This window comes from Desmodus rotundus, chromosome 7 (genome assembly GCF_022682495.2).
Source record: "Desmodus rotundus isolate HL8 chromosome 7, HLdesRot8A.1, whole genome shotgun sequence".
NCBI lineage: Eukaryota > Metazoa > Chordata > Mammalia > Chiroptera > Phyllostomidae > Desmodus > Desmodus rotundus.
In genome coordinates this window covers 36,868,739-36,880,233 of record NC_071393.1, presented here as the reverse complement: position 1 = coordinate 36,880,233, position 11,495 = coordinate 36,868,739, and the positions used below count along the sequence as shown (strand labels likewise).

General features: G+C 42.4%; 1 protein-coding gene across 2 annotated transcripts in view; it reads left to right on the top strand.

Moving 5' to 3' along the window:
- Nucleotides 1-4,219: 4,219 nt before the first annotated feature.
- The window catches only part of BBS4 (Bardet-Biedl syndrome 4), a 33,246-nt gene continuing 25,970 nt past the window's right edge, over nt 4,220-11,495 (top strand). The window contains exons 1-3 of one of the 2 annotated variants that reach the window (XM_045192926.3): nt 4,241-4,259; nt 5,929-6,110; nt 6,877-6,928. In XM_045192926.3, coding sequence (XP_045048861.2) covers nt 6,069-6,110; nt 6,877-6,928 — 94 coding nt within the window. In that variant the 5' untranslated portion in view covers nt 4,241-4,259; nt 5,929-6,068. Of the gene's footprint in view, nt 4,260-5,928; nt 6,111-6,876; nt 6,929-11,495 lie in introns of both variants that reach the window. The other variant, XM_053927867.1, reaches the window with a different exon arrangement.

Here is an 11,495-nt window from a genome sequence, read left to right as displayed (position 1 = left end):
CCAGAAACAAGGAGGGTTTTTACCTGCGGTGAGAATGCTCTGGGTTTGGGGGCTGGGGACTCCCAGGAGGGAGAACTGAAATACAGTGACGCAGCCCTTAATGAGGGAGATCGTTCTGAGAAATGCATCATTACACAAATTTGTCATTGTGTGACTATGAAAGCATGTGCTTACACAGACCTGAATGGTACAGCCTACTGCACACCTGTGCTATGTGGTACGGCCCAGCGATCTGCAACCTTTTTCATCTGACGGCACACATAGACTAATGACTAAAATTCTGTGGCACACCAAAAAAAATTTTTTTTTTTTGCCGACCTGACAAGAATACAGCTATGATTTTGATTCGGCACACAGGACGGCCATGGTGTTGGCTGTTGTCACTTTTTAATTTGTCAGTCAATCTAAGGGAAAAGAGGTCCGTGCCCCCTGACTACATAGTCTGGTATCACGTGTGTTAAAAATTCTGGTGGCACATTGGTTGAAAATCACTGATACAGCTTATTGCTCCTAGGCTACCAGCCTCTACAGCATGTTACTCTACTGAATACTGCAGGCAATTATAACACAATGCTAAGTATTTGTGTATCTAAGCATATCTAAATATAGGAAAGGTACAGTAAAAATATATGTAAAATAAAAAAAGGGGCCCTGGCTGGTGTGGCTCAGTGGATTGAGTGCCGGCCTGTTGTGAGAAACTCAAAGTTAAGGTGACTCTCAATCCCTGAGGTCTAGTGGAATCTTCCCAGAAGATACATAAGTTCAAAACTGCAAAGAGGACACAGTGGGACTTCTGGCCCAGATGGAGGCGTAGGTAGACACACTGTGCCTCCTCGCACAACCAAAAGAAGGACAACAACAATTTAAAAACAAAAAACCAGAACCGACAGAAAATCAAACTGTATGGAAGTCTAACAACCAAGGAGATAAAGAAGAAACACTCACCCAGATGGTGGGAGGGGCGGAGACGGGCAGCCGGGTGGAGAGGACTCGCAGCAAGGCGGCGGCTGGCGGACCCAGCAAGGTGGCGGATTGTGGAGCGGGGTGGGCAAAGCTGCATCTGGTGGATGGGGAGACAGACCCCCAACCCAAGGCTCCAGCGCAGGGAAATAAAGCCTCAAACCTCTGACTGAAAACACCTGTGGGGGTTGAGGTGGCAGCGGGAGAAACTCCCAGCCTCACAGGAGAGTTCGTTGGAGACCCACAGGGTCCTAGAGCGTGCACAAACCACCACCCGGGAAGCAGCACCAGAGGGGCCCAATTTGAATGTGGGTAGCGGGGGGAAGTTACTGAAAACCGGCAGAGAGCAGAGCAAGCACCATTGCTCCCTCTCAGCCCCTCCCCCACGTACAGCATCACAGCCCAGTGGCCAGCATTATCCCACCCTGGTGAACACCTAAGGCTCTGCCCCTTTATGTAACAGGCGTGCCAAGACAAAATAAATGGCCCAAATGAAAGAACAGATCAAAGCGTGGGAAAAAATGCAAATAAGCAATGAAGAGGTAGCCAACCTATCAGATGCACAGTTCCAAACACTGGTAATCAGGAAGCTCACAGAATTGGTTGAATTTGGTCACAAATTATATGGAAAAATGAAGGCTATGCTAAGAGAAACAAAGGAAAATGTAAAGGGAACCAATAGTGATGGGAAGGAAACTGGGACTCAAATCAACAGTGTGGACCAGAAGGAAGAAAGAAACATCCAACCAGAAAAGAATGAAGAAAAAAGAATTCAAAAAAATGAGAAGAGGCTTAGGAACCTCCAGGACATCTTTAAACGTTCCAACATCCAAATTATAGAGGTACCAGAAGAAGAGGAAGAGCAACAAATTGAAAACTTCTTTGAACAAATAATGAAGGAGAACTTTCCCAATCTGGCAAAGGAAATAGACTTCCAGGAAGTCCAGGAAGCTCAGAGGCTACCAAAGAAGTCAGACCCAAGGAGGAACACACCAAGGCACATCATAATTACATTAGCCAAGATTAAAGATAAGGAAAGAATCTTAAAAGTCACTAGAGAAAAGGGGACAGTTACCTACAAAGGAGTTCCCATAGGACTGTCAGCTGCTTTCTTAAAAGAAACTTTGCAGGCAAGGGGCTGGAAAGAAGTATTCCAAGTCATGAGAGGCAAGGACCTACATCCAAGATTGCTCTATCCTGCAAAGCTATCGTTTAGAATGAAAGGGCAGATAAAGTGCTTCTCCAGATAAGGTCAAGTTCAAGGAGTTCATCATCACCAAGCCCTTATTATGTAAAATGTTGAAGGGATTTATCTAAGAAAAAGAAGATAAAAAATATGAACAGTAAAAATGACAGCAAACTCACAGTTATTAACAACCACACCTAAAACAAAAACAAAAGCAAACTAAGCAAACAACTAGAACAGGAAATCACAGAAATGGAGATCACATGGAGGGTTATCAACAGGAGAGTGGGATGGGGAGAGAGGGGGAAAAGGTACAGAGAATAAGTAGCATAAATGGTAGGTTGAAGACAGCAGGGAGGGTAAGAATAGTATAGGAAATGTAGAAGCCAAGAACTTATAAGTATGACCCATGGACATGAACTATGGGGGGGAATGTGGGAGGGAGGGGGTGTGCAGGATGGAGTGGAGTGAAGGGGGGGAAATGGGACAACTGTAATAGCATAATCAATAAAATATATTAAAACAATAAAAATAAAAATTAAAAAACCCGCAGAGAGAACCAATTAGAATTAGACGAAATCGCACCACAATGTTACCCCAGAGTATTCAGCCAATAGAGAAATGGGGAGGGGCCAATCGCGTTAGGGATAGTACTATCTGCTTTGCACCATCCAAGAGTGCCTGCTAACTGTCGGGACTCGAGTTGTTGCAAGATCATAAATAGATGACTCACTTTTGCTGTACTCCAAGCCTGAGTCCTTTGTATGTGGACGGGGTAAGCACATTCCTTACACTGTGAACGGAAAGGTCACCAGTTTGATTCCCAGTCAGGGCACCTGCCTGGGTTGCAAGCCAGGTCCCTGGTTGAGGGCTTGTGAGAGGCAACCGATGGCTGTATCTCACACACTGATGTTTCCCTCTCTTTCTCCCTCCCTTCCCCTCTCTCTAAAAATAAATAAATAAAATCATTTAAAAATAATAAAAAATAAAAAAGGGTATACTATATGGGGCACTTACCATGAATGGATGTTGCAGGACTGGAAATTGCTTGGAGAGTCAGTGAGAGATCAGTGAGTGACTGAAGGCCTAAGACATTATTGTACATTACTATAGACTTTATAAACACTGTACACTGAGGCTACAACAGATTTACAAAACACAAGATTAAATCAAGCACAAGAGAAAATTATGCAATTAAGAGTTGCAGTAAACACAAGATGCAGGAGGCTGCTGCCGGTGTAACAGCGTAATTTTTTAATACGTAGAAAGAGTAGAGTATAACAATAAAAATATAGTAAGTACATAGCCAGCAACATATTTGTTCATTATCAAGTGTTATGTACTGTATATAATTGTATGTGCTATTCTTTGTGTTTATTTTTTTTTAGAGAGGGGAAGGTAAGGAGAGAGGGAGAGAAACATCAATGTGTGGCTGCCTGTTGTGTGCCCCCTGCTGGGGACTTGGCCTGCAGCCCAGGCATGCCCCCGACTGGGAATTGAACCAGCGACCCTTTGTTTCTCAGGCCAGCAGTCAATCCACTGAGCCACACCAGCCAGGGCAGTATGTGCTCTACTTTTATGACTGGCAGTGAAGTAGGTTTGTCACCACAAACATGTAATGCCTTGCATTATGTTAGGACAGCTCTGATGTCACTAGGTGATAGGAATTTTTTAGCTCCATTACAGCCTTAGGGTTCCTCATTGGCCAAAATGTTGCTATGCTGTGACTGTAAAGCCAGGCAAAGTCATGTGGCAGGAGGGTTGCAGGGGCTCTCCCAGGTGTGGCTGGTCACACTCGTCATCACGGCCGGGGTATCTCCAGCACCATCCTTAAAAGGGTGGGCAGTGGTAGGGGTTGCCCAGGGGTGACTGGCTGCACATTCCCTCATCAGCCAAAACTATCTGTGGAGCAGCACCCAACCCTTCCCCAGCTTCCAGAAAACCATCAGGTGGGGGCGGTCGAAACCCTCCGGCTTCCAACTACTGCCTTCTCTGCTCAGGCCCCTCCCACTTCCCCAGGCCTACAACTTCCGCACAGTCGTCTGGGAAACGGCTTACTTCCGGCTGCGCAGCCGTGGGCGGGGCCAAGATGGCTGAGGAGAGAACTGCCATGGTGAGCGCAGATCATGTGGAGTGCCTCGCGCGGCGGGAGCGCTACGGTTGGGGTGGAGAGGAGCGGTGCGCCAGGCAGGCTGTCAGGGGGCCTCTGTCTAACCAGCTGCCCCTGTTCTAGTGCAGACTAGTGACCCGGGCGAGCGGCTTGCGGCGGGCGGGGAGCCACGGGCCAGCTCCCGAGAAGTGGTCCGCCGGGGAGCAGGGCTGAATGCTTTGCTGTGCTGGATCCGTGGCTCCCCTTGGGGTCCACGGGACGGAAACGGCAGCTGTTCATCAGAAATGGCTTTTTCCTAGCCCCATCTTTTCTGTTTTATTGGTTTGGAAAGGCACTAACCCCTCTTCTGCAAGGCAGGCAGTTTCTGTTAATCCTCTGGGTTAGGGATTGAATGTGACAAAAACCTGCAAGCGTTTAGCCTAACTGCCTTCTGCCGGTGGGGTGGGGCCGTGTTTACCCCGTGTGATTAAGTTTAGGGAAGGACTCTTCAGGGATTAAACTCTGCAGGGTTGCCATCACAAAGTAGCCCAGGTGAATTCGGGGTGAGCCAGTAGTACCCATTTTTGAGGTGTACATTCATGATTGGGTATACTCTATGAAGTTCCAAGCGTGAAACTTTGTTTACCTTATTTTAGTATTGGGTTTCAGAGCTTGTTCTGCGCCTTTGTTACAATGACTTTAGTTATTCATTCGGAATTTGTTGCCACTTGAAAAGCGCCCTGGAAAACATAGATAAATTTTGGCTGTTAAAGAGCAAGGCCATTGTTATCTCTCAGAGGGGCCATTTATTTTCTACTCTCTTTATGTTAGCAGAGAAATCAAATTATTTTACTGTAATCAGTAAACTGGGAGTACAGAGCGGGACGCCCAACGCAAAGATTTTTTAAAAGCTACTCATTAAAAAAAAGTACGATTAGTGTTACTAGGTTTTAATATTGGAAACATACCAAAAAATACTTCACCTACATAATCTTAAAATGTAAGATATCATGGTAACATGGCATTTGCTACAAATATAGCTTATACTTTAGTGCTCATTGCAGATATAGACATGTGTTCACGTACTATTCTAAGTGAACTAGATTTCTGTGATGGCAGAATCGTCCTGTGCTTTTCAGTCTCTAATAGTGTTTTATTTTTTGTTTAAGAGAAAGTGATTTTTAAAAAAAATCACTTTATTTATTTATTTATTTAGAGAGAGGGGAAAGGAGGGAGAAAGAGGGAGAGAAACACGGATGTGTGTGAGACATTGATTGGTTGCCTCTCACACGCCCCCAACTGGGCACCTGGTCCACAAGCCAGGCACCTGCCCTGATTGGGAATCCAACACTGGCCGGCGCTCAATCCACTGAGCCACACCAGCCAGGGCTCTAATTGTGTTTTAAATGGAGTGGCTTTTTAATTTTGATATGACTTTAGCACTGGAACCTGAAATTTAATTATTTTCATTATTGTCAAATTTATTGCTAGCAGTGTTATATTTACAGTAGTTAATATTTTTTCAAGTTACCATTGCATGGAAATTTGAGTTTCTGGGTTTTTTGGGAAATTGTTTGATATCTTTTAATAAAATGACCCAACAGTCCTGCTAGACTGGTATCCTATCAAAATAGAAGCAAAGCATATGCATACAGTACAAGCATATTTATTACAGCACTGCTTTCGGTTGCAGAAAGCTGGAAACAGTAAACGCCCATTGGTGAAGTAATGCATGACTTCTGATATTTCCATGTGTAAGAAGATTATGCAGCCATTTAAAAGAATGTTAGGCCCTGGCTGGTGTGGCTCAGTGGGTTGAGTGCCCATCTGTGAATGCTTGCATGCCCCATCCTGGAGACCTGGCCTGCAACCCAGGTATGTGCCCTGACTGGGAATCGAACCGGTAACTCTTTGGTTTGCAGGGCGGTGCAGGCCGGCACTTAGTTCACTGAGCCACACTAGCCAGGGCATAAATTCTTTAAAACCCCCACACAAAATGTTAGAACTATACATGTTGACCTGGAAGGATTCCATGGTATATATTTAAATAAAAGCTAGATGTGAAGTGGAGTACATTGTGTAGTCTTAATTTTGTGACACAGAGGAGAAAAACACATCGATCTGTAGATGTGGGGATGTAGATGGGGAGAAGACAAAGACTTAAAACTCACAGAGAGAACTTTGAACAAACGCATAAATAAAAGTCTACAAATGCTGTAGTAACGGCCTTGAGGACAGGTGACATCCCAGCAAAGTGGAGTGAAACTAGCCCAGTGTGGGACACACAGAAATTCTAATTTACTACCCAAATTATTTAGGTTATTACTAGTTCCTTAGGGAGGGAAAATGGGGGCTGATATTTGTATTTTATTTTATTTAAGAATATGTAGTGTCTTAAGGACTTAGTACATTTATTTGCACACATTTTATCATGGATCATAATTATACATTGAAATACATATAAGTATTTATATATTGAAATATGCATTTTACATTATTTGACGTTTGTTTTTTAAACTATATTCAAAATAATTATTTGTACCTATCTGCAGTTAATGGATCGATTGCATGATTGGAGAGCTACTTACTGATGATTGTTACTGGAACGGTGGTGCTTTAACACAGACTTCTTTCGTTTCAGAGAACTCAGCTTCCTGCATCTGCCGAATCTCAAAACCCGCAGCTAAAGAAAGGTCCGTGTGCAATTTCATTGTGTGTGTATGTTTGCAGATTTCTTTTATTATTATTTCTGTTCTATTCTAGAGCTTTTAAAAATGTGATTGTTGACAAAAGCACTATTAGTGTAAATGTTTTGCCATGTTTAATTTTTATGGAGTTGTTAGATATGAGGGTATTGATTTTACCTATAAGTGTATTTAAGTGGAGTTTCATTATTATGTAAATGTGCATTAATTTTGTACTTATGGAAAACCACTCTAAAATTTCATAAGTACATATCAGTCCTCAAATAACTTCATGTATATGTTAAGTAAGTGTGAAGTTTTATAAGTATTGAATCTGGGAAGCCTAACTTGATAAGGACCTATGCTGTAAAGAACTACATTTTACACCCTGATAGGGGTCTGATGTGTACTTTATTTGGAGGAACGGGATTCCTTCATTTGATAACCTAGTCCTGGGAGGGTTTGCCTCTGGTGCAGGTGACTGCATATATTGGGTCTCCTCCCACACCTGAACTTTTTATTTAGCAGCAGAGACCATCTGTTTTGTTATTTATTCATCATTTTCTGGATAAACCAAGGCTGAGTGGAAGAGTGTGTCTTGGTCACAGTCTTACGTGTTACTCTTGTCTGCACATCCGAGTTTTAGTCATCAGGCCGTACTTCCTTTGCAGCCCGTGCTTTCCTGTTGTCTGCTAAGAGTTTAAAGTTGATTCTGTTAATAAATTGTTTGGTTTACTTGGGGCATTTCTGTTACTATTTGAAATTATAATGCAAGTTGTAGAAAAATATGATTGCCTCTCAGAAATTTATTTTCAAGAGTTTTTCAAGAAAACCTCTTTCACCGAAAAGATCAGTACATCTGTAATTTAGATTATTGGTGAAATTTAGATGTAATTTGCCAATATTTAACATAATTGCTAATATTTTTTACACCGTTTCTGGGCATGAGAGTCATCTTCCTATGATATCTGTCACTTCGTTTAACCACCGTGGTGATTTGCCTGGTTAGCTGGGGCTGGTGGGTATTGTGGAGGTGTCTCCAGTGCTCTTTCCACATTTCCATCAGAGTGGAGCCAGGGGTTCCGTTGATTTCCGACCAGGAGAACTGTAATTAGTATACACCAGTCAAGAATTGGCCCGTGCCTGATCCAGGCTAGTGAGACACAACGTTTATAGCTATGGGGAAAAGGGACACATTTACATGTTACGTTACAAAGTTTAACAGTGCTGTCTTGCCCCTGGGAATCAGTTCTTTCTCCCTCCCCCACTGCAGAGCAATGGCTTTTTGATTTCTGTTACTAAGTTTTCCTGTTCTTGAACCCCTCATCAATATGAGTATTCGCCAAGTCCCAGAGCCAGCGACAGGTGTTTGGGATACAAAAATGAACAGGGCCCAGACTCTGCCCTCAGGGAACCGACAGTCTTCAGGGTGTGTAGAGTACAAGCAGGTAATTCAAGGGCGGTGTGTGCTCCCTAGGTCCTTTCTTTTGAAGGCTAAACACTTTCAGTTTGTTCAGTGATCTTCAAATGAGATGTTTAGAACTTGTTGCTGTTACTGCTTTGGTCCCGTGGTGAGTGTGTTGGCCCTCTTGGAAGTGTAGAAATCAGGACTAAACAGTGTTCCTGGTATGGTGAGAACAAGGCCACGTGGAACGCCTGGAAGATAGAACCTCTTCATCTGGATCTTTTATTTCTGTTAGTCCAGCTCCAGGTTGCGTTGCCTTTTGGGCACTTGTTTCATACATTTGCGATACAAGTGTATTGCACGGTGGCAGGAGTATCATTCACGTAGAACGCAATGATTACAATAAAAATGATTTGCCTTAGGAGTTGTGCAAGGTGGTGACACAGTCCCCTACAATATTGAGGATATAACATGCTCTTAATCTGTACTTAATTTCTGGCTTCCATAACCCATAATTTTATCTTATCAATATGGTGGATTACATTGAATTTTGGAATGCTGTATCAACCTTGCATTCCTGGATACATCTCACATGGTAATCATGTATTAACCTTTTTTATATATGGCTTGGTCCAATTTGCTGATATATTGTTTTAGGTTTTATTTATTTTTAGAGAGAAGAGAAGGGAGGGAGAGAAACATCGATCAGTTGGCTCTCACACGTCCCCAACTGGGGACCTGGTCTGCAACCCAGGCATGTGTCCTGACTGGGACTCAAACCAGGGACCTTTTGGTTCGCAGGCCAGCGTTCAATCCATTGAGCCACACCAGCCAGGGCTTTGCTAATATTTTGTTAAGGATTTTTGCATTTGTGTTCGTGAAAGATGTTGGTCTATAGTTTTATTCTTTTGTGATACTTTTGTCTCTGATGTCAAGGTTATGCTGGCCTCAAACAAGTTGGGAACTATTCCCTCTTCTATTGGAAATCCTGGAAGATTTTATATAGAATAGGTGTTATTTATTTTTTTGTTTTAAAGATTTTATTTCTTTATTTTTGAAGAGAGGGGAAGGGAGGGAGAAGGGAAGGGAAAGACACACCAGTGTGGGAAGAAACATCGATCAGTTGTCTGTCTCACACACCCTGACTGGGGGTGGGGCTGCAAGCTCAGCTGCCGCCTTTCACCCTGCGGATGGCACCCAACCAAATGAGCTACACCAGTCAGGGCTCAGGTTCTTTCTTTTCAGTGTTTTCTAGAATGTGACCGTGAAGCAATCTAGGCCTGGATTTTTCTTGATTGGAACGTTTTTAAGTACAAACTCAATTTCTTTAATAGATGTGGGAATGTTAAGGTTATATATTTCTTTAGAGAGAGCTCTGATAATGTTTTTCTTTCAAAGCAGTCGGTCAGTTTCATCTCAGTTATCAAATGTATTGGCATTGTATGTGCAGCGCTCCTGTATTTTCCATTTAGTGTCTGTAGGGTGTGTAATGATGTCCCTCTGTTGTTGCTTTTGGTAATTTGTCTTCTCTTTTTCTCAATTAGTCTGACTACCAGTTTCTAGATTTCATTGATCTTTTCAAAGAACCAGCTTTTGATTTTATTTTTTCCCTCTTTTGCTTTTCTATTTCAGTTTCATTGGTTTCTGCTCTTATGTAAATTGTTTCTTGTGTTTAATTTGCTCTCCTTTATTCAGTTTCTTTTTTTTTTAAGATTTTATTTGTTTATTTTTAGAGAGAGGGGAAGGGAGGGAGAAAGAGATGGAGAGAAACATCAGTGTGTGGTTAACTTCTCGTGCGCCCCTTAATGGGGACCTGGCCTGCAACCCAGGCATGTGCCCTAGACTGGGAATTGAACTGGCGACCCTTTGCTTTGCAGTTCGGTGCTCAGTCCACTGAGACACACTAGCCAGGGCCTTTATTCAGTTTCTTAGGGTAGAAACTTAGATCATTGATTTCAGACCTTTTTTTCTGTTATAAGCATTTAGGCCGTCATATGTCCCTCTAAACACTACTCACGTGGTTTATACACATTTCAATTGTTATGTTTTAGCTTTTATACAACTCTTTTTTTATTTTTATGCTTACCCGAGGACTTTTTTTAAAATTGATTTTTAGAGAGAGAGAAAAGGAGAGAGAGAATTAGTTGCCTTACATGTACCTGGACCGGGGATCAAACATGCCCCAGACCAGGGACCAAATCCACAACCCAGCCGTGTGCCCTGACCGGAACTGGACGCAACCTTTTCGTTAGCAGACAACGCTCCAGCCAACCGAGCCACACTGGCCAGTGCACCACTCTTTTATTTTTTAATTAATAATAATTTTTTAATATCACCAAATTGTGATTGTTCACGTTTTCTTTATTGTCTCATAAATTAAATATACAGTTCCTAATATTTAAAATTTTCCTTTGTGTTCCCCTTTGACCATGCACTGTTAAGAAAAGTATTGATTAATTTCCATATATTTGGAGATGTTTCCAGATATCTTTTGTTATTGGTTTCTAGTTTAATTCTATTGTGGTTACAGAACATACTTTCTTTTTTTTAAAGATATTTTTATTTTGATAGAAACACGGGAAAGGAGGGAGAGAGGGAGAAAGGGAGAGAAACATTGACTGGTTGCCTTCAGTACACACCCTGACCAGGGACTGAAACTGCAACCCAGGCACGTGCCCTGACCAGAATCAAACCAGCAGCTTTCTGGTTTGTGGGATGATGCTCAACTGAGCCACACTGGCAAGGGCTTAGAACATACTTCCTTTTCCTTTTGTCAGTTAAATAAATTAATTAACAAATAAACAAACAAACAAATATGTGTATGTATATATTTTAAATTCTTTTTATTGAGGTATAGTTAACATATTAGTTTCAGGTATACAACATAATGATTCGATATTTGTGTGTATTACAAAGTGGTCATCACAGAGTAGGTCTAGTTCAACATCCATTACCTCATTTTGGTTTTGTTTTTCCACCACTCCCACCCGCCCCAGCCGTCTCCAAGGAGCATACCTTCCTTTTTTTTCTTTTTTAAGATTTTATTTATTTATTTTTAGAGAGAGGGAAAGGGAGGGAGAGAAACATCAGTGCACCCCACACTGGGGACCTGGCCCACAGCCCAGGCATGTGCCCTGACTGGGAATCAAACCAGTGACTTTTTGGTTCGCA